Source organism: Myotis daubentonii, chromosome 18 (genome assembly GCF_963259705.1).
Source record: "Myotis daubentonii chromosome 18, mMyoDau2.1, whole genome shotgun sequence".
Classification (NCBI taxonomy): Eukaryota; Metazoa; Chordata; class Mammalia; order Chiroptera; family Vespertilionidae; genus Myotis; species Myotis daubentonii.
The window spans coordinates 44,214,423-44,237,607 of NC_081857.1; the positions used below are offsets into that span (position 1 = coordinate 44,214,423).

A 23,185-nucleotide genomic window follows, 5' to 3' on the forward strand; every position below is an offset into this window, starting at 1 on the left:
AAATCTATTTCTAGGAATGTATGCAATGGGTCTGCCCTTACACATGAGAAACATGTTCGCAGTAATTTACTGGAGCTGCGTCTGAATGAAAAAAAAGGAACAACCGGCATGAACATTAATGGAGTAATTATCAATAAGTTGTGGCAGTTGAATATTATGTAGTAGTTTGTGTTTTTTAAAGAGCAAGACCTAGGAAGTAATCTCCGCAATCAATCGGTAGGAGGCAAAAAGGTATGGAAATGCTGTCATTTGTGTAGAAGAAAGTGAGGGTGGTACATGTTATGAAAGACATGAGTGAAAACATGCTGGAGGACACTAATTCTTTTAAATTCTATTTTAAATATTGAGCCATGTGAATGCATTCCTTGTTTATATTGCTTTTTAAATAATTAAGCTGGAAAAATCTTGAGGGAGGAAAAGCTTTCTTCAAAGCTGTGCTCACTGGCCCCAGCTCCCTCCATCCGCCAAAGGACCGCAGCCGGGTCCTCCACGGGCGGGGCTGCCACCGAGACGGGCTTTCTAGAGCGGCCGGGAGCGCCGGGTGGTCGTTAACCGCCTTTGCTTCCGCCGCCCGAGGACGCTCTGTCGGCCGGCTCTGCCCCGAGCGAGCGGTGCGGGAGGTGGCGAGTCCCCCTCGTGGGTGGGGACGAGGGGCCGGCGCGGCCGCCAGCGGCCACCCCGCCCTTCTCCCCCGCGGCCTGGGGCCTGCACGACCGCCCCGCTGCGGGGCCTGGCGTCGGGCTCACCGCTGCTCCCGCCCCGCGCAGCGCCGACTGCGCTCCGGCCGCGACCCGCACGCCTCCCCCCGGCGATCGGGAGAATCGCCCGACGGGACCGGGTGGGGGCTTCGCTCTGAGTTAGTCCCGGAGCCGCGTCAGCCCCCGCGAGGCCTCTGCCTCCGTCAGGGCATTTGTGTTCCCAGCAGCTCGTTATTTCTGTGGCAACAACTCCTTTCCCGAGACAAGACGCCAAGGTTCTCCTGAATCAGCTCCAAACAGAGGGCGAATCTGAAGATCGGCCCGGAATGGCCACAGCCCCGGCCCCCGGGGGACAGCCGGGACCTGCGCTCGAGGCGGCGGAGGCGCGCGGCTGGGGCTGGGGCTGGGGCTGGGGCTGCGCGGCACCGATGCCCACGCTGCGCGGGCGGGAGCGCTACCGGCGCCTCTTCCGGAAGCTCAGCTACCGGGACGCGCCGGGGCCCCGGGAAGCCCTGACCCGGCTCCGCGAGCTCTGCCGGCTGTGGCTGCGGCCGGAGCACCACACGAAGGAGCAGATGTTGGACCTGCTGGTGCTGGAGCAGTTCCTGAGCATCCTGCCCGGGGACCTGCGGGAGTGGGTGCAGGGGCACCATCCCGAGACCGGGGCGCAGGCGGTGGCTGTGCTGGAGGATCTGGAGAGGGAGCTCGATGAGCCTCCAGAGCCGGTGGCGAGGGAGCGGCCGGCAGAGGTCAGAGCAGCCAAGCAAAGGGCATTGGAAAGGACACCCCGGGTTGTTTGATGTGTGATTCTGGGGAAGAACAGACTTGGGGAGGGCGCAGTAAGAGACACCGGATCGAATCTGTGTGGGTGTGGAAGGCTGGGGTCAGTGAGAAGCTACAGGAAGGCACGTGCGCATCAGAAGAAAACAATTTTCTAACGTTCGTAGCCACATGTAGGCTTGGCTACCTTGTAATGAAAAAAATACCACCTTTTCATTGGAGTACTCAGCTTGGGGTTAGTAGATAGCAGGGGCATGACAGAACAGCGTCATCAAACAAATATAATGTGAGCCACATTCAAGCAAAAAGTGAAACTGATGGTATATTTTATTCATCACAGAATATGTAGTCAAGATAATAGTGAACTGTTTTTTGTATTGTGTTCAAAATTTGGTGTTTATTATACACTTTGCAGATTTCAGTTCTTACTAGCCCCGTTTCAGGTGTTCTGTAAACACATTTTGCTCGTGGCTGTGACACGGGACAAGTGATAGGAGAAACACCCCGTTGGGTGGGAGTTGGACTCGATGGCTTTTAAGGTGCCTTCCATGTTGCAGGACTGAAAACCCTGGGCTTCAGCAGGTCACTGTGAGAAGGCACACTGACTGTCACTCTGTGTCCAGACAGTAGAGATTAGCCCCCAGAGTTCTCTTATTTTTTAGTCATTATTCCCATTTGCAGCTTAACAAGAATTTGTCCCTTTTTCTATATCCGTAGTCTTTGGCAGGTGCTACTTTTGATCTCTTCTCTGAAGTTCTTTCAGTTCTTTCACAAAATTTACAAGTTCAACCATGCTTCATTGTTCCTAGGTCCTGGCCAAGTCAGAAATACAGGACACACTTCTGGACAAGTTGGCCCCCTTGGGACAGCCACATGAGTCCCTGGCTGTCCAGCTCTACCCTGAGAAGATCCAGCAGGAGCCCCAAAGGAATGGTAAGGAGCAAGTTTTCTGTGTGAGGGAGGAGGTGCCTCCTTAGTTAGAGGCGCTTTCTCACTGTCACCTCCTTTCCAGCTGTTCCTTCTGTGGGAGATTATATCCACCTTCCCACCCTTGCCCTATCCTGGGAAGAATTATACTTTATCTTTTCATTAGACTTAAAAGCTGTTATTTGCCCTAACAGATTGAGGATGAGACTTAAATATTCAGCCTAATACCTTATACTTTTATCTGATATCTAATGATTCTAGTTTTAAACTACCTTAAATTTCCATTTTGAGCAGGTGATTTTGTATGACACCCTGTATTAGTCTGCTAGGGCTGCCAGAATGGAATTCCACAGACTGGGAACTTAGGCAACGGAAATGTGTTTTCTCACAGTTCTAGAAGCTGGAAGGTCCACGACCAAGGTGCCACCAGAGCTTTTTTTGGGTGAAGCCTCTCCTGTGTCCTCCCTCTTCTTAGACCTGTTGGGTCAGGGCCCCTTCCTTATGACCTCATTTATCCTTAATTGCCTGTTTAAAGGCCCTTTTTCTAAATATAATCCAGGTGGATTGAATTGGGGCATATGAATTGGGTCAGGACAATTTAATCTGTAATACACCCCGATGCTAGAAGGATGGGGAAGAGAGCAAAAGTCATCACAGCAGGCTTTTTGTTTGTGTCTCTAAGTAAGGTTGGCAGGACTGTGGTTGTGGTTTGCTCCCCATCCTGCTGATCATAGCACTAATTAAAAGCAGGTGTGTAGTGTATTCTCAGGTTACACTGGAAAACACACAAGTTTTACCTACTTTCTCCAAACTTTCCTCACTACTTTAAATTTCACAAGTGTGGTTCTCTCATTGTCTAGGGTTCCTGCCAGGTGGTTTGTCAAATCTGAGAAGTTATTTTAAGTATATTATTTCTGCTTGGTATCTGGAAGACACAAAATTCACCTAAATGTAATTTAAAGGAGTCTGTTGGTGCTTTGGAGTGTTGGTTATTGGTGGGCTTTAGAGGTGAGATTGAGACCCCTGTTCTCTTCACTCCTCTGTCATTGAATATTTGTTGAGCATCAGTTCTATGCCAGGTGCCATGAGGTAAGGAATAAAAGGTAAGACACTTGAATTCTTCCGGAAGCTCTCTCCATGGCAGGCCTGCGAGGCACCAGTTTGCATGAGCTGAGCTGGGGAACATTCTAGGCTGAGAGAGCGGGTGGGGGAAGAACATAAGAGCATCACACATGCTGAGAGCAGCTGCTCTGAGTCTGATTGTGACGGAGAATTTTGTGTGAGGAACATCCAGGCCAGTGGTGAAGAGTCCTGAACACCAACAGGGAAACCGAACTTCAGCCCATCAGCTGGGGGGCTCTCAGAGAATTGTAAGTGGAGAAGTGGGTGACACAGAAATCACTGTCCATGATTTCATTTTTTTTTTTAAATATATTTTATTGATTTTTTACAGAGAGGAAGGGAGAGAGATAGAGAGTTAGAAACATCGATGAGAGAGAAACATCGATCAGCTGCCTCCTGCACATCTCCTACTGGGGATGTGCCTGCAACCCAGGTACATGCCCTTGACCGGAATCGAACCTGGGACCTTTCAGTCCGCAGGCCGACGCTCTATCCACTGAGCCAAACCGGTTTCGGCCATGATTTCATTTTTTAAAAATTACATAGAAAAAGATTGGAAGGATTACCTGTAAATGTAGACAAAGGTTATTTCTAGATAATGAAATCATAGATGACGTATTTTATAAAATCTGTAAGTGAAATAACAGCAATAGCAGAGAGAAACGATGTTTATATCAGGGGGTTGGGGAGACCACTCTCAAATATAGAGGATGGTCAACTAGAGCAGGAATAAGGCTGGAGAGAGAAAAGGAGAAAATGAAGAGATATTTACTTATTGTAGAATTAACAGATCTGATTGGTTGTGGGGATAGGGTATCAGATAATGTTGTCAGTGACAGGAAAATCAGAAGGGGATGTATAGGCAGACCTTGTTTATTGCGCTTAGCTTTATTGCGTTTCACAGATGTGTTTTCCGTGAATGGAAGGCACAACCCCCCACCATCAAAAAGGTTACAACTTGCTTTATTGCGATCATGACTTTATGGTGGTAGTATGGAACCTAAAGTCAATATCTCTGATGTCTGCCTGTATCTATGTGAAGAGGAGCTGGTGTGAGTTCAGTTTTTATACATGTGAATTTTCTTTGCTTGTGAAACATCCAAGTGGATAAAACCCAGCAGGCAGTGCAGTTTAAAATGTTCTGTATCTGGGAGGAAGGGGTGGGAGGAGGTGGAGATGTGGGAGTCATCTTGGGTAGTTGACAAGAAGACATGGGTGTAAGCAAGATTGACCAGGAAGAACATATAAAGAGAACCCCATGGCCGGCCGGTGTGGCTCAGTGGTTGAGTGTTGACCTAGGAACCAGGAGGTCACAGTTCGATTCCCAGTCAGGGCACATGCCAGGTTATGGGCTTGACCCCCAATGAGGGGTGTGCAAGAGATAGTCGTTCAATTATTCTCTCTCGGAGAACCAAGATGGCGGCATAGGTTAACGCCGGAGTTTGCTGCTTTGAACAACTACTTCAAAAGTGAAACCAAAAAACGGAAGGGACATCACCCAGAACCACAGGAATGCTGGCTGAGTGGAAGTCCTACAACTAGGAGGAAAGAGAAACGCATACGGACACTCAGAGGAGACGCAGTGCTGAAGTCAAATTCTGAGGTGCGGAGTGCGCGGAGCGGGCTGGCGGCGGAGGGCGCGGTTGTTGTTTTCAATCGGGAGGGAGTCGCAGACTCTGAGCACCAGATCCAGGCGAGTCTTTAGGGACCCAGACTCAAACGGGAGAAGCGGGGACTGTCTGGCTTCGGTCAGAGCGAGTGCAGCTTTCTCTCCGAGCTTTGCAGCGGGTGCTGGGACTCAGAGAGGCAGAGCCCCTGGGGACAGGACTGAGAGCCGCCATAACTGCTCTCTCCGGCCCACCCTGTTGATCCTGTGCGACCCGCCCCGCCCAAGCCCTGCACAGAGGCATTTGCCGGATAGCCTCAGGCAAAGGCTAGATTAGCACCTCCCTAGAGGACAGAAGTTCTCTCACTGCTGACACAGCTGATTCTCATAGCCACTTGGCCTGGAGGTCAAACCCTCCCTGGAATTAGCTACAACAATCAAGATTTAACTATAAGACTGCGAACAAAGACCACTAGAGGGTGCACCAAGGAAGCATAACAAAATGCGGAGACAAAGAAACAGGACAAAATTGTCAATGGAAGATATAGAGTTCAGAACCACACTTTTAAGGTCTCTCAAGAACTGTTTAGAAGCTGCCGATAAACTTAATGAGATCTACACGAAAACTAATAAGACCCTCGATCTTATATTGGGGAACCAACTAGAAATTAAGCATACACGGACTGAAATAACGAATATTATACAGACTCCCGACAGCAGACCAGAGGAGCGCAAGAATCAAGTCAATGATTTGAAATGCGAGGAAGCAAAAAACACCCAACGGGAAAAGCAAAATGAAAAAAGAATCCAAAAATGCGAGGATAGTGTAAGGAGCCTCTGGGACAGCTTCAAGCGTACCAACATCAGAATTATAGGGGTGCCAGAAGATGAGAGAGAGCAAGATATTGAAAACCTATTTGAAGAAATAATGACAGAAAACTTCCCCCACCTGGTGAAAGAAATGGACTTACAGGTCCAAGAAGCGCGGAGAACCCCAAACAAAAGGAATCCAAAGAGGACCACACCAAGACACATCATAATTAAAATGCCAAGAGCAAAAGACAAAGAGAGAATCTTAAAAGCAGCAAGAGAAAGAAACCGAGTTACCTACAAGGGAATACCCATACGATTGTCAGCTGATTTCTCAACAGAAACTTTGCAGGCCAGAAGGGAATGGCAAGAAATATTCAAAGTGATGAATACCAAGAACCTACAACCAAGATTACTTTATCCAGCAAAGCTATCATTCAGAATTGAAGGTCAGATAAAGAGCTTCACAGATAAGGAAAAGCTAAAGGAGTTCATCACCACCAAACCAGGATTATATGAAATGCTGAAAGGTATCCTTTAAGAAGAGGAAGAGGAAGAAAAAGGTAAAGATACACATTATGAACAACAAATATGCATCTATCAACAAGTGAATCTAAGATTCAAGTGAATAAATAATCTGATGAACAGAATGAACTGGTGATTATAATAGAATCAGGGACATAGAAAGGGAATGGACTGACTATTCTTGGGGGGGGAAAGGGTGTGGGAGATTCGGGAAGAGACTGGACAAAAATCGTGCACCTATGGATGAGGACAGTGGGTGGGGAGTGAGGGCAGAGGGTGGGGCGGGAACTGGGAGGAGGGGAGTTATGGGGGGGGAAAAAAGAGGAACAAATGTAATAATCTGAACAATAAAGTTTTAATAAAAAAGAAAAAAATAATTATTCTCTCTCATCTTTGATGTTTCTATCTCTCTCTCTCTCTGTCTTCCTCTCTGAAATCAATAAGAATATATATATATACACACACACACACACACACACACACACACACACGTAATTTTTTAATTAAAGCAAAAGAAACCCAATTTGGGTGGAGGAGGAGGATTCTGTGAAGGACTATAGAAGACGTAAGAGAAGCAGAAAGGGGGTTTCACTGAAACCCAAGGAAGAGTCCACCAGACACAGTTGGTTTTCCTAACAGGACACAAGATAAGGACTGATAGATTCAACCCAGCACATGAACCAGGCCACCCACTGTCCCCTCCTGCCTTTCCCTTCCGTTTTGGTGGTTTCTACTCAACACATTCCTCTTAGATCCCTATTTATTATCCTCAGAATGTCTATAGTCCCCATTTACATTCACCATTTACCACGCTGCCTTTGTACAGGTTTGCCCGGTAACCCCTTGATCTCTTCCTAATCTGTTCCCGGGCGTCATGTCTTGCTGCTGTCTTCCTCCCAGGCCTCTCACTGTCTTCCCTGTCAGCATGTGTTTGGATGGTGCTAAAGACCTAATTTGTACATTGTGTGTGGCTTTCCATTTTCTCATAACACATTTGTAACATTTTGCATGTTCTGTCTTCCATAGGCTTTTGCTTCTCAAACCTAAAATAGGCCCTGTTTGTTATAGGTGATAAAACCAGAACTGAGACCGAAGAGTTGTTCCAAAAGGAAGATATTGCAAAGGACATGGAATTCCTTAGGAAGGCAAATAACAGACTGAACAAAGTCCTTCTTCAACATCCCGAATCCAAAAATGCAACTGAAAGTGAGGGCAGGTTAGAGAGGCGGCCGAGCGAAAGAAGACCCTGTAAGTGTGATGACTGTGGGAAGAGTTTTAGTTACAACTCAGCCCTTAGCAAGCACAGGAGAACTCACACTGGAGAAAAACCCTATAAATGTAACGAATGTGGAAAAGCCTTCAATCAACGCTCACATCTCATCGGACATCACAGAGTGCATACTGGAGTGAAACCCTATAAATGTGAAGAATGTGGAAAAGATTTTAGTGGACGCTCAGGTCTTATTCAGCATCAGAGAATCCACACAGGTGAAAAACCCTATGAATGCTATGAGTGTGGGAGGCCTTTTCGGGTAAGTTCAGCCCTTATTCGACATCAAAGAGTTCATGCAGCAAAAGAGCTCTACTAATAAGGGGTCAGTAACAACAGTTCCTTAGCTGTCCAGACCTAATTAGGGACCTTATAAGTATCCTGAATGTAGGCAAAGCTTCCATCATCAAAAATTTCTCTGGTATCACAGAACCTGAATAAAATTTGCTTTTATTTCTAAAGTAGTTCAGTTTCTTACTTCAGAGCCCTGGCTGGTGTGGCTCCGTTGGGCGTTGACCCATGCACCAAAAGGTTGCTTGTTTAATTCCCCGTCAGGGCAAATGCCCAGGTTGCAGGCTTGATCCCTAGTAGGGCAGTATGCAAGCGGTAGCTGATTAATGTTTCACTTTCACATCAATATTTCCCTCCCTTTCTCACTCTCCCTTCTTCTCTCTAAAAAAAAACCAAAAATTAAAGTGTTTTCTATTTTAAAGTTACTTCAGAAAGCCTTGACCGTAAACAGCAGTGCTTATTCTAGTCCAAGATAACTGTTTCCTCGTTGAAAGACGGTGAATTCCAACTCTCAACCCTTTTTTTATTAACCATTCAGTGTATGACTTTAGGCAAAGGCATTCCAGTTCTCTGCCTTCATTTACCTTCTGTGAATTGCCGATGGTGGGACAGGCCCTCCAGATATGTATTAAGTTGAAATAGATGAAAATTGCTTCTGAAATTAAGAACTAAGCCCTGGCTGTTGTGACTTGGTTGGTTGGGCGTCTTGTATTAAAAGGTCACAGGTTTGATCCCTGGTCTGGGTGCATGAAAGGCAGGAATGTTTCTCTCTCTCCCTCTTCCTCTCTTAAGTCAATGAAAACTATCCTTTTTTTTTAAATCCTCACCAGAGGATATTTTTTGTATTGATTTCTAGAGAGAGTGGAAGGGAAGCAGGAGGCAGAAAGAAAGAGAGAAACATGGACGTGAGAGACATGTCAATTGGTGCCTCCTGCACATGCCTCTCTGTGGGCTGGGGAACCTGCAACCAAGGTATGAGCCTTTGACCTGGAATCCAACCGTCAACACTAGCCACTGAGAAAAACCAGCCAAGGTAATGAAAACTTTTTAAAATATATTTTAATTGATATTAGAGAGGAAGGGAGAGGGAGAGAGAGATAGAAACATCATGATGACACATAATCATGGATCGGCTGCCTCCTGCACAATGCCCCACCCTCCCTCCCCCAACTGGGGATTGAGCCCACAACCCAGACATGTGCCATGTCCAGTAATCAAATTGGGACCTGCAGCCATGCCAGCCAAGCGAAAGCATTAAGACAATACTATTTTTTTCACATCATTTTTGATATACTGGCCTAAATATTTAATGCTTTTTTATCTTCAACTAGGGGTTATATTCATTTTGTTCAAAATTTTTCTTTAGCACTGATAGAAAGGAGGCAACTGAAAAGCCAGCAGACTAAAGAAGACCAAATGGGAAGGAAAGCAGAGTTAGGAGTAGGAGGTGCCAGTACAGGGGGATAATGAGTGTATCAGGGATCCTTAACTTCAGATAAGTCACTTCTCTTCTGAGTCCCCATTCACTGTAAACCAGCAATTTTCAACCAGTGTGCTGCAGGAATTTTTAAAACATGCAATACCTGACTATATAGTCAGGGGCATTGACCTCTTTTCCCTTGATTGTTAAATAAAAAAATGACATCAGCCAACACAATAGCCATCCAGTATGAATTAACCAATGTTATACCCCTTTTTATTGTCAGATCAGCAAAAATATAGAAATATTGGTGTGCCACAGCGTTTTAGTACTTCGTTTATGTGTGCCACGAGATGGAAAAGGTTGAAAATTGCTGCTGTAAACTGAGGCAGAGGTTGGTCCAATGTAGCCAGTATCCACAAGTGGCCATTTACATCTAAACACACATAGGATGGGAAGTTCAGTTTGTGGTGACATGACCACATGTCCGTGCTCTTAGTCACATGTGGTGAGCAGCTACTGTATTGCACAACACAGGTGTGGACCATTTTTATTGCTGCAAAAACTTGTCAAGGCATTGCTGTCTCAATCAAACACAGGTAAGGTACCTTCTGGCTTTGATATTGTGTGATTCTGAGTTCAAGGAAGTAGCAAAAGAGACACCTGAGGAGGCTGCAATAGCAGCAGGAAATAAAATGGAAACACTCCAGAAGAAAACAGTTTAGTAATAATGCTACCTTTTCAGCCTTAAAAAAAATGGGTGTATTCTAATGGAAGAAAAATGATGATTAAAGTAAATATAATCTAACTAGAGGCCAGGTGCACGAATTCGTGTACCAGTGGGGTCCCTCGGCCTGGCCTGTGGGATCAGGTTGAAACTAGCTCTCCAACATCACCTGAGGGGACCCGGGTTGCGAGAGGGTGCAGGCCAGGCCGAGGGACCCCACTGGTGCACGATTGGGTCCAGGGTGTGTCCACGTCTAGCTCAATCCGGGTGGGCTGGTGGTCAGTGCACGTCCTAGCCAGTGATTGAGTGGCCTTAGCATACCTTTAGCATTTTACACTTTGATTGGTTGAACAAATGACCAGACACTTAGCATATTATATAGGATAATTTGAACTAAGGTGACCCTGCGACAATTAACAGGAATTCCTCAAAGACTAGATATGTATTTGAAGAGATTACCCAACTACAGGGGCATCCAGACGGCACCACCCGAGACCGGCGATCAGCGCCATGGGTACCTTCCCTCCAGGTGCGGCCTCTCGGCTCCGCGGCCCGGAGACCCTGCGACGCGCAGGCGCGGGAGGAGCCCGGGGCGCCGACCATAGAGCTTTCAGTCCTCCCGGATTCCTAGAGGTGCCGGAAGTGCCTGGACAAGATGCGCATTGACTGCTGGTGTCCCCCAGCTGGTGTGGAAGTTGGGGGCCAGAGGTCCCGGTCGGGTTCGGCTCTCGCCCCCTTTCCTACCCGTTCTTCCCCCTGGTCCGTCCGCCATCCGCAGTCTCCCTTCCCCGCCTTGGGCCGCGCCCAGTCCTCGCGGTAAGTACCGTTCGCCCCGGGCCCGAAGGGCGCTTTGTGGCCAGACCGCCCGCTGCTGGGAACGCCTGAGGTTCCGAGCGGGCCGGACCGAGGTGTCGCCCGGACTACGGGGATCGCCACCGGCCGTTTACGCGTCCCCAAACTTCTTGCGGGGGAACCTTTCATGAGGGTTCTTTTCTTCATCGCTCATGGATTAGTGGTGTTCTTTGCAGTCCAGTTTATTTGTACTAAAATAGGAAAAGGCCCCCACATTGTCTTTTTACAGCTGTTTCCACCAAGTGAATTACTTTTACACAGCAATGTTGCATTCCGTCACAATAAAATTCTCATTTTTTAAAAAGACTTATTTTGCTTAGGGAAGGCCCAATTATCTATGGAAACCTAGTTTTGCTATTACGTTATTCAGCTCTTTGTAGAGAATTCAGAAAGTGGTGGTGGTGCCTGGATAATTGTACATTAAGAAACATTTCTGACATCGGCGGGGCAGTGCAGAGCTCAGCCTGATTCGGAATTATCCCGTTTAATAGGAAAACTCACGGAAGCAGGTGCCCCTTTACAACCCGGGTATCTCCTGAGCAATTGCCGCCACTGCCTCCAAACACAGCCCAGATTTCTGCCCTTTGGTTAATTATGCGTACTGTGCAGCGAGTACAGCTTTAACAAAGGCACACATCCTTTGAATTTCCGACGTGTTTAAGTGAAAAACGTGGGTGCCAAAGCATTCAGCCTGTGTGGTCTGAGATAAGCCAAAGTAGCACAGTGTTTGCTTCGCCCACCTTTTCTTAGTCATATAAACCTGTAAAATATTTTTTCTTGTTTTATTTTTCAGTTCCCAAACATCCTAAATTAGACTTAATTAGTCTGGAAGAAGAAAACGTTTCTTCCTCACCTATTGAACAATTAATGCTCTTACAGACTGAGTTGTGCCTTCAGTAGTTTCCAGGGTTATAGAGTTTGAAGCCAGAAGAAGCCTTACAGATTGACTCTTCTAATTTTTAAATCAATAAAGTGACTGGGTATTGTTAAAAGGAGATGTAGGAAGCAGTCTTTATCCACAAGGTGCTTACCAGCTTAATAAATAAAGGTGTGTATACACTGATATGTCTTAACCGGGAAGTGGATAAACAAACATATATTAGAATAAACCACTGATAACACGCAACGACATCGATGATCTCAAATGTATTATGCTGAGTGAAAGATGCCAGGCTCCAAAGGCTTCCTGCTGTATGACTTTATTTATAAAAAATTCTGGCCCTGACTGATTTGACTCAGTGGATAGAGCATTGGCCTGCAGACTGAAGGGCCCCACGTTTGATTCCAGTCAAGGGCATGTGTTGGGGTCCAGCCCCAGCAGGTCCAGGGGTTCCCAAAGGTGTGGACAGAGTCGGCGAAGAAGGAATGACACGGAGACAGCGTTCAGGTTCAGTTGATCAGCATAGCCAGGTTCTCTCTTTATTCTCCTGTTATATCTGTATTTATACCATTTGATGTTAATCCTGTCCATTCTATTCCAAAGGTTAGGGTGTTTGTTATCTCCATTCCAAGGTCACTACTCTGTTGTTCTGTTAAGCTACAAGGAAGTAACTGAAGGAGATTGTCCTAAATAAAGATTATGTAGCTTAAGGGTGATTATTTGTAGTTAAAGTGATTAACTACCCGCCTGGCACTTAGTTAAGGGGTTTTACTGATTCCCTTACTTAGTCCTGTTAATTCCTAACTCCAGGGAAAAATCCCCACCTGGGGAAACAATCTTTCTCGGAGAGGTAACCTTGGTTAAAACACATAGCGCTAAGAAGAGGAGCAAACATATTAAGAACAGTATGCCATATACGCCAGGTCCCTTGAAACATATGCTGTGCAGATGTTTCTTCACTGCAGCGACTGTGTCAAGCAGCAAGGATGGACCGGCTTCTGGCAAATTCCCCCTTTTTTATTTTATTTTTATTTTTATTTTTTTAAAACATATTTTATTGATTTTTTACAGAGAGGGAGAGAGAGATAGAGAGTTAGAAATATCTATGAGAGAGAAACATCGATCAGCTGCCTCTTGCACATCTCCTACTGGGGATGTGCCCGCAACCCAGGTACATGCCCTTGACCGGAATCAAACCTGGGACCTTTCAGTCCGCAGGCCGACGCTCTATCCACTGAGCCAAACCGGTTTCGGCTTTATTTTTTAAATGATAGCACGTGTAAATCAGCAGCCACCTCTCGGCTTGGGTTGTTTGAGACTTGGAAGACCTGTTTGTGACTTTGCCAACAGGTCAGTCTGAGGCTTAACCCTATATCGGCTCCCCATAGGCATGTACCTTAGTTGCAGGCACATCCCCAGTCAGGAGGCAGCTGATCGATGTTTCTCTCTCATTGATGTTACTAGCTTTCTATCCCTCTCCCTCCCTCTCTGTAAAAAATCAATAAAATATATTTTTAAAAATTAATTTAAAAAAATAAATAAAACATTCTGGTAGGTCAGTAGTGTTGGGGACCTGACTTTGGGGTTGCAGGTGGTGACGGGGCATCCAGGTTCCTTGGAGATGCAGGACCAGGTGTTCTAAAGAGACAAAGGTCGAAAGAAGGTCCACACTAGAAGTTAGCCCTGAGATGGGAGGGAAGGTGGGCGCCCAGCCAGGGTAATGAGTGTCAGAAGGAAAAGGACAGTCCCTGTCAGTACCTTGAGCTACATTATTTGGAAACCAGTGGCCTGGTGCACGGATTCGTGCACATTGAAAGGAAATCAGGAGCCCACGCCTGAGTGCCCAGGGAGTTTCCACGTCCCCTTGAGCCACTGGGAAGTCACGTGGGGAGTCTATTCTCCCTGCAGCTTCCTGAAAAAATATTTGCAAGTGTCCCTTCTGCGGCCAGGGTCATACCTTGCCCGCCTGGAGGTCCCTGGTGGACGCCTTGGGCTGTGTTGGATGCTTTCCACCACTTGGAGCCAGATAAGAGACACTCTGATGTGAACAATATAAAGTTGGGGATCTTGGGGGGTGGGGGTGCTCTGTTGCCCACATCCCCACCCTTCAGATCCATCTCTCTCTGACTTTTACCCCGATTATCAGTTGCCGCTTGTGGCCACTGTTATGTTGCTGCCTTCCTCTGTAGCTCCAGGGCAGTCGGTAAGGGATGAGATTTGATCTCGATGCCCGAGACAGAGTTCCAGGAACCCGGTGGCGATATCAGGCTCGTCCTGGTTACTCCAAGTGTCCGCGCTTTAACGCTTCAACCGTTCTCTGGAGAGTGTAACTGCAAGCTTATGGTGTACAAGGTATGTAGCAGTGCGCTAAGTGGCAGGCGGCCGAGGAGGAGCCTGAGCCGGGTCTGGGCGCCATGCTGCTCCCACTCACACCAGCCCCACTGCGCCTGCTGCTGCAGCTCAGTAGCACTGCTGCAGAGGCCAGAGAGGCTCCCTGAGCCTGGCTTCTGGCTGAGCAGCGCTCCCACTGTAGAAGCATACTGACCACCGGGGGCGGTCCTTGTGTGGAGCGTCATAGTGACTGGTCAACCATTCGTTCCCGTCATTCTGGTCATTGGTTCGTAATGGTCACTTAGGCTTTTATATAAATAGATTAGTCTCATCTGTTGAGAAAGGGGGACAGGTTGAGACCTGAAGTATGTAGAAATAGTACAACTAGTGTGCAAATGCTGAAAGAATTTGTCAGCCACTCTGAGGGCCAAAACTTCTATTAGATGCAGTCAGTCAGGTTTCCTGACCTTGTTTACCCATGTTCCACATCCCCAATGAGAGAGACCAGAAAGAAGGGATTATTCCCTACATGGGTGGGCATGACAGAAGGCTATGGAGGTCAGGCAATCCTTCTGCAAGAGTGCAGAGGGTCCCTTAAACAACTGAGCTGTGATGTCCATGGCATGGTAGGGAGCTTGTTAAGATGTCATTAAATCACTGTGACTTTTGACTTCCCCTAACACTTGCATTTTCTGTTTGTAAAGAAGTCCTTTAAAGAAGAGCCTCTCAGAAGGTCCTTCTCTTAAGAAGATAAAGAAGGTGGTGGAAGCAAGTCTCCTCATCTTTCCCGGCCCTACATGGCTGCAGAATCAAGAAAGTCTTTAGCCCCATCTCCATCCAACCAGGCCCCTGAAGAGGACCTTGTCATTGTCAAGGTTGAGGAGGATCATGGTTGGGACCAGGAACCCAGTCCACATGAACACAACCCTCCTGGCCAAGAGCTGTTCCGCCTGCGATTCAGGAAGCTGTGCTACCAGGAGACACAAGGACCCCGAGAAGCTCTGATCCAACTCCGGGCACTTTGCCACCAGTGGCTGAGGCCAGATTTGAACAGCAAGGAGCAGATCCTGGAGCTGCTGGTGCTGGAGCAGTTCCTGAGCATCCTGCCCCCGGAGCTGCAGGCCCTGGTGAAGGAACATCAGCTGGAGAGTGGAGAGGAGGTGGTGACCCTGTTGGAGGATCTGGAGAGGCAGATTGACATCCTAGGACGGCCAGTAAGTGGCAAGCAGTGTGTGTGTGCTGTGCCTGGGCATCCTGGAGACGGGGTGGAGGGCAGTGGCACCCCAGTGCGAGCAGAAATGCTAGGCATGCATTCCTGCTGTTGGAGGGTGAGAGCAGTCATAGTGTGGCATGGCTTATATTTACAGAACTAATTTTTTTAAGGTATAAATCCATTTTTTATCCTTATCACATCCCTACCCTGCATTGTTGCTCCTATTTGCAAGGTGCATAGATAGCTTACATTACTTTTTCAGGGGTACCCAAACATTAAAGGTAGATCTGAGACCAGAACTGAGATTTCTTAATTCCTCATCAGAAGGTTTTTCCTACTGAATAGCTCTGCTTTGTTCCTGATGATCATTCTTCCCTGGCCTTGGGAGTGCAAAGTACGTGTTGGGCACAGGGAGGGCGTCAGCAGATGTTTTCCTTGGGTTTCTGTGCAAATCAATGTGTTTGTACTCTTTGCTGCTGGAGGAAATCAGTGAGGTCTGCTGCTTCCTTGCCGAGCCGTGTCCTGAAAATGTACTTTATCCCTCTTCACCTCGTTTCTCAGAGGGATTCCTTATAACGCAACTGCTCATTGTGTCCAGGTCCCGGCTCGTGCACATGGTCACAGGGTCCTCTGGGAGGAGGTGGTGCACTCGGAACCCGCACTAGAGCCTCCAGACGCGACGCTCCAGCCTCCAGCAACCCGGCACATAGCTCCCGGGCTCCACGGGCCCCGAGACAGAGGTGAGGAGCCGGGTTTCCCTGATGTGGAGGGTGTAGGAGGGAACCCCATCTTGTTTCTGGGGAACCACTCTTTACAGACCATTCATAGTTGTGGTGTCAATGTTTATCTAGGCTTCACATACAGACTGTCAATCCCAAGGCTGAACTCACGAGCAAAGTAAAGAATTTGGCAACTTCTATGTATTCATACATTTCTGTTACCCCAGTGTATTGCCAAAAAAAGTTTTTGAGGTTTATTGGTATCATCGTGCCACTTTATTTGTAAATATTTCAGTATGTATTTCCTCAAACAATCAGATGTATCACTGATACAACACTCATCTCATCCACAGCTCACATTCCTATTTTGCCTGTGGTTCCAATAGTGTTCGTCCAGAGGCCAGTCCAAGACAACACTTTAGTTATCCAGCTTTCTGTCTATCTGGCAGGAACACTCAGAAGTGAGGTTGTGTCCTCAGGGACACAGCAGCAGTTTGTCCTGTTATTGCTGATGGTAATTCTGGTGACTTGGTTGAGGTTCTTTTTGTAAATAATAAGTAACTTGTGGGGAGATACTCTTGAGTCTGTGTAAGTAGCCTTGTCCTCATTACAGTATTATTGCTAAAATACTACTTTGAATAGTAATTGATGCTTCTTGACTGAATCAGTGATTAAAAAGCAAGTTACAAAATGATAACTTTCTGTTACTCCTTCTACGTTGATTTGTTTCTTATAATGGAGAGTGTTCCCTTCTCCCTATTCCAATTTTATTTATCAGTATGGACTCAAAAATTCTATTCTTTCCCATGAATATGTTGTTACTACCATTATTTTGGTGCTTAAATTGTCTCAGATTTGCCAGAGGAGGCCCCTTTAGTCTGGCTCCTATATCCGTTTGGCATTTCCCATCGTTGTTTGAGAACTTACTTCCTTACAGAACAGCACATCCCAGTCCTCGCTCAGACCTGCCCTGCCTTTGTTATGGTTTTACATGTGTGGCTTATAGAAGTTTGTTCTATAAAATTGGCTTTTTAATATTTCTGGAGAAGAAACATAGAAGCAGTTTCATTTACCAATATAATTCTTGTGTGATGTGCTGAGGCCTGCTGCCGGTTTTGTGCTGTGCTGTCTGGTATCTGGCAGCAGATACTGGCAGTTGTGTACACATTTGTGAAAATCACAGTAAATAGAGGTTGCCAAGAGATTGGGACATAAAGGGATCCTGTGACCAGCACAAAGATAGAATGTAGCTTTGGTCAGAGGAGAAATTATGCAGCATTCCTTTAGGAAGCTATGCAGGGTGTATGTTTTATGTGCAGCGTCAGGCTGAGAGGGACATCAAAGTGTGGATGTTTTATGGACAACCAGAGGTCTAGAGCCAGAGCCAACCTATCAGCATTTCATAGTAATATCTGTGGCATGCATTTTGGCTTAAATACAGATAGTTTTATAATGAGTTACTGCTGACCCCCGCAAGCACAACATAAGGCTGGCCTCATTCACAGCTTCTTTCTCCTCCTCAGCTGTATCTGCTTCTCATAGTCCCACCCCTTCCCAGAAAGGAAGTCCTGGAGACCAGATGGCTGCGTCACTTCTAACAGCAGGGTTCCAGGTGAGTTGTGCTCCTTCTCACTGAAGCCCCATCGCTGTCCTTGGACATGGTCATGGCCTATAGCCTGTGTGTGGACTGCCTGTAGCAGAGCTCACCCAAGAACTTGCCCAACATCCTTTTGAATAGAGGCAGATTGATATTTGACTTGTTACGTCTTCTTCCCAGCTGATCAGTACATTCCCAGCTCTTGGCCCTGTCTAATGCTGGTGGGCCACTGGCACCTTGGGTTTGAGCTGTGGAACAATCCAGTCCTCAAATGGGAGTTTATTTTGTTTCAGACTTTGGAGAAGATTGAAGACATGGCCGTGTCCCTGATTCGAGAGGAGTGGCTTCTTAATCCGTCACAGAAGGATCTGAAGGGAGATGACAGGCAAGAGAGTTACAGAAGCATGTTCTCCCTGGGTGAGTGGTGCTCTGGTTATTTTAATCATAGTTAAGGTTTTTTGTTGGTTCATTTGTCTGTTTGGCTTGTTTTTGATGTATACTTACATTGTGAGCTTTCTGAAAGGCAGTTGATTGTAAATTCAGGATTCAACATAAAAATACAATATTGAGACTTCTTGAGGTCTAAAGTGGAACCAGGACTCGAATCCAGGACTGACTTAGCTTGCTCTTTTAGTACTGTCTGAGTTCACTTTTTTCTTCTGCCCCCAGTTCCCATAGGATATTTACATAGATTTCTCTCACTTAGGCCTCTTGTGCTCCTTCATTTTTATGACTGTTTGGGGATTTTTTCCATTTTTGTCCCACTCATTAGATCTTCTAGTTGTTCCATATTCCTTCCCACTTCCTGACTTCCACTTCTCCTCAGCTTTCCCTTCCCTGCTTTAGTCCCCTTTCCAATAACTTCTCTTTTTCATGGCACTTCTTCCCCAGTTAGCCGGTGGTACTTGGGTTTGACTTGCTCCTATCTCTTCATGTTTGAAGGCTTTTTGGAGACAAATGTAAGCTTTGCAATTTGTGTAGCTGTTCCATATTTATTTTCCTTTTCTCCTATCTTTGATTCCTTTCCCCTAACAAAGAATAGGAAGTGACATTTGCTTGATGACTTATTACATTTTTGTTTCAGGTGGTGAAACCAGGAATGAGAACAAGGAATTAGCTTCAAAACAGGTAATATCTACCGGAGCCCAAATACATGGAGAGACAGCTGCGAAATGCAATGGTGATATTATCGGGGGTCTTGAGCGTGGAGAAGCCCAAGACCTTCTGGGCAGATTAGAGAGGCAGCGGGTGAATCCCACCCAGGAGAGACGACATAAATGTGATGAATGTGGAAAGAGCTTTGCTCAGAGCTCAGGCCTTGTTCGCCACTGGAGAATCCACACTGGGGAGAAACCCTATCAGTGTAATGTGTGTGGGAAAGCCTTCAGTTACAGGTCAGCCCTTCTTTCCCATCAGGATATCCACAACAAAGTAAAACGCTATCACTGTAAGGAGTGTGGCAAAGCCTTCAGTCAAAACACAGGCCTGATCCTGCACCAGAGAATCCACACTGGGGAAAAGCCATATCAGTGCAACCAGTGTGGGAAGGCATTCAGTCAGAGTGCGGGCCTCATTCTGCACCAGAGAATCCACAGTGGGGAGAGACCCTATGAATGTAATGAGTGTGGGAAAGCCTTCAGTCATAGCTCACATCTCATTGGACATCAGAGAATCCACACTGGGGAGAAGCCCTATGAGTGTGATGAGTGTGGGAAAACCTTTAGGCGGAGCTCACATCTTATTGGCCATCAGAGAAGCCACACTGGGGAAAAACCCTACAAATGCAATGAGTGTGGGAGGGCCTTTAGTCAGAAGTCAGGCCTTATTGAGCATCAGAGAATCCACACTGGAGAAAGACCCTATAAATGCAAAGAATGTGGGAAAGCTTTCAATGGGAACACTGGCCTCATTCAGCATCTGAGAATTCATACAGGGGAGAAGCCCTATCAATGTAATGAGTGTGGGAAAGCTTTTATTCAGAGGTCCAGTCTCATTCGACATCAGAGAATCCACACTGCAGAAAAATCTGAGCCCATAGGAGTTTAGGGGAAAACTTGAGTCATAGTTTGGGCATTAAACAGTAAAGGAACCACATGCTGGTAAGAGGTCTTTCAGTGTAGTAAAAAGGCAGAAAGTTTGTCATCATTGTGACCTGATGCAGGGTCGGAATCTATAGCGGGGGCAGTTAGAATAGCTCTTGAGTAGTTTTGGCCCCGTGCCTCAATGCAGGTGGATTAGCTTGACTGTTCTGGGAGGTGTCTGATGGCCCAGCGTACCCATTAGAAGCTTAAAGAGTGAGTTGCTTGTGGCTTGAGGCACCTAACACCAAACTTTGTCTTCTGTGTGAGTAGCTGTAGATTCAAGTCAGGCTGCTCCTGGCTCCTCTGCTTCCTCCCACCTCTGTGACCCCCTTTTTGGTTGTCACCCGGAGGGGCATGTGCGTGCGCTTCTTCTTCCTGGGAAGCCTGCAAAGAGTGCGCAGCAGCCTCTGTGAGACTTAGATGTGCATTTAGCTTTCTAAGAATCTAGTTCTAGGTAAAATTTTTATAGACAGGTTTTCAAGCTTAGGTGTGCATTTTTTTTGTAATGTTCTTGGTGATCAGTGAAATTCATATTCCCATTCATACTCAGAATGCTATATTTTTAACAGTATTCCAGCATTTTTCTCCATATGTCACCTTCACTGACTCCACTCAGTCACTGAACACCAGAAGTGTCCTCCACCCCAAGCCCCAGGCCCTGAGTCAGCCAAGGAAGTGCTGCATTAGTGATGGTTGTGGGACTGTGCACAGGAAGGTGAGTGCAGACAGTCCAACTGCTCTTGAGCTTGGATGGTTGCCCCTTGTGGTGACATCTGGCTCTCCTTTCCACCTCCCCACTGCACGCTGTGGTAGACGGGTGCCTTACACCATTCTAGTTATGGTGTCACATGGGAGAAGGTGCACTCATCCCTCTAGCCCGTCTCAGTGCTGCTCTCACAGGTTCCTGACTAGGGGAACCTTGTTACCACCCTGGACCCCCTTTGGTGGCCAGCACCTCACACGCCTCTTGCCATTAGCTTATATTTCACAGTTGTGATCTCTCAAGTACCTCGCTTCACAGTTGGTCGTTTTTCTTAATTTGGGTGCACACTCCATCTGTAATCCAGCAAAGACCACGGTAAAGTCATCGTCACCAGGACAACATTTCATCTTGGAGGCTAATCTAAAGTAACATCAGAGTTCACACATCCACACGGGCTGTCTTTCAGTTGTGTGGTTGTAACTGTTTTAGTAGTGTTATCGCTGCAATAAGCATTCCTTCAGGTATTCTCGTTAGATAAACCACATGGGAAAACTCTTTATTACTCTTGAGTCACATCTCGTTTTTTACTGTGATTACTGAGATGTCCTCAGAGTCACCATTTGATAATGTCATGCCTTTTTTAGTTTTTATCCTTGATCTGTATTTCTACTGTACTGTGGAACTTACCTTGTATCTCAGAAATTCTCTTCTCCTTTGGCTTGTGGGACACTTTTTGGCCATTTTTCTCCAATTTCTAGCTTTTCTCTATTTTTCTCCTCCCCACTGAACATATTCACTAGCTTTTCTGTCCTCACTCTAGTTTATCCATTTTGATTGTCAGTAACCATATTTCCCACTGTCTCCCAACACAGCTTGATCTTTGAAAACAGAACTCATCACTCTTTGTCCCCCAAATACCATTTTCCTTTTATATAGGCACCATTACTTAATTTCTTTATCCTGATTAGACTCACTATCCTTTGTTTTTTTTTTTTTCTATTAATCCTCACCTAAGGATATTTTTCCATTGATTTTTATAGAGTGTGGCAGGGAGGAGGAGAGACAGAGAGAGAAAAACATCAGTGTGAAAGAAACAGATGAATTGGTCGCCTTCCACATGAACTCCGAGGATTGAGCCTGCAACCAAGGCATGTGCCTTTGACCGAAATCAAACCCAGCAGCCCTCAATCTGTGGGCTGATGCTCTATTTACTGATCCAAACCGGCTAGGGCTATGTTTCTTATCACAATCTTGTAGGTGTCTTGTTCTGGTCTCCATTCTACATGTCCAAAATCTTGTTAAGTTGTTCCAGTTCTACCTTTTCTCCTGAGGCTGCACAATTACAGATGGACATTTATGGTGACATTAATAAGTTCATCTACAGCATAAAATGTGTAAAACCTTCCATTTCTGACATTTTCTCATAGGAGTTTTTTCAGATCTGTATTATCTGGGGCCCAGTTTATTGCAGTTCTTTCTTTCTAGCGTCCCTGCTCTTCAAGATCTGCATCTTTTTTTTTTTTTTTTAATATATTTTATTGACTTTTTACAGAGAGGAAGGGAGAGAGATAGAGAGTTAGAAACATCGATGAGAGAGAAACATCGATCAGCTGCCTCCTGCACATCTCCTACCGGGGATGTGCCCGCAACCCAGGTACATGCCCTTGACTGGAATCGAACCTGGGACCTTTCAGTCCGCAAGCCGACGCTCTATCCACTGAGCCAAACCGGTTTCGGCAAGATCTGCATCTTGTAGGCATCCAAGATGATTCATTTTCATTGTCTTATTTTCACTCAAGAACACCCAGCACATAATTCTCATCAAAGCAGTGATGTTCCAAGTTCGCCATTACCTGCCTTCTATGCTCTGTCTGTAGCAGCCTCCTTCTCCAACATGTCCCCTTACAGCATCACAGTCACACTTCCTGTGACCTTCACTGTTGTCTTACAGGCCCTTGACCGTGCCTCTGTGCCTTTCTGATGCTGTTCCCTTTCCTTAGATTGCTCTTTGGCCCCAGCTCATGTTCATAACCCCCTTCAAAGTCTGGTTTCCTTTATATCTTCTGAGTGAGCCCTCCCTGACTGACTTCACCCACACTAAGACTCCCTATTCAGTGCTGCCTCAGCACTGATCTTTTCAGTTTATACTGTGGCCCATGCACTTACTAATAATAGGTAGGTTTGTAATCATTTTTCAGCACTCTGTATTGTATTTATTTCCAAAATTAAATTGTAAGCTCCTTGAGGGCAGGAATAGTAATGTTACATTTGTATTTCTGCACCCCTATTGCCTAATATGGTGCTGAGCACACAGTAGGCATTTAATAAATGCTTGTCCAATTGTGTGTGTAATTTATTGTATTACCTAAAGAAATTTTTACACTGTCTTCAAGGATGTATATCTCTTCTTATTACTTTGGGAACAGACCTATTTCCATAGTCCATCATTAATTACCTATACTCAAGACTAAAGCCAAAAATTCCAATTTTAAGAAGCATATGTGAAAAGTTGAAATATAAACTCCCCATTTGTTTGGAAGACTTATTTCTTTATCAAGAAAGAAAATATCAAACATTAAAGATCACTGTGTTGTTGCAAAAATGCTTGATAACACGCTTTTCGGTCGTGTCAG

General features: G+C 46.0%; 2 protein-coding genes across 5 annotated transcripts; both read left to right on the forward strand.

Annotated features, from left to right (window-relative positions):
• Positions 1–508: 508 nt before the first annotated feature.
• On the forward strand, positions 509–8,199 carry ZSCAN16 (zinc finger and SCAN domain containing 16). Of its 2 annotated transcripts, none has more exons than XM_059674547.1 (3): positions 509–1,447; positions 2,288–2,411; positions 7,495–7,659. In XM_059674547.1, exons 1-3 carry the CDS (start codon positions 1,025–1,027, stop codon positions 7,518–7,520), a joined length of 573 nt encoding a protein of 190 aa, XP_059530530.1. In that variant the 5' UTR covers positions 509–1,024; the 3' UTR covers positions 7,521–7,659. The 2 variants fall into 2 exon arrangements, with proteins under 2 accessions (XP_059530530.1, XP_059530529.1); XM_059674546.1 differs by having other exon boundaries at positions 520–1,447; positions 7,537–8,199.
• A 2,557-nt stretch (positions 8,200–10,756) lies between these two features.
• On the forward strand, positions 10,757–22,893 carry ZKSCAN8 (zinc finger with KRAB and SCAN domains 8). Of its 3 annotated transcripts, none has more exons than XM_059674542.1 (6): positions 10,757–10,992; positions 14,944–15,453; positions 16,051–16,192; positions 17,695–17,783; positions 18,062–18,185; positions 18,853–22,893. In XM_059674542.1, the coding sequence occupies exons 2-6, from the start codon at positions 15,037–15,039 to the stop codon at positions 19,812–19,814; spliced, it is 1,734 nt and encodes a 577-aa protein (XP_059530525.1). In that variant the 5' UTR covers positions 10,757–10,992; positions 14,944–15,036; the 3' UTR covers positions 19,815–22,893. The 3 variants fall into 3 exon arrangements, with proteins under 3 accessions (XP_059530525.1, XP_059530527.1, XP_059530526.1); XM_059674544.1 differs by having other exon boundaries at positions 14,947–15,453; XM_059674543.1 differs by having other exon boundaries at positions 14,957–15,453.
• Positions 22,894–23,185: the final 292 nt, after the last annotated feature.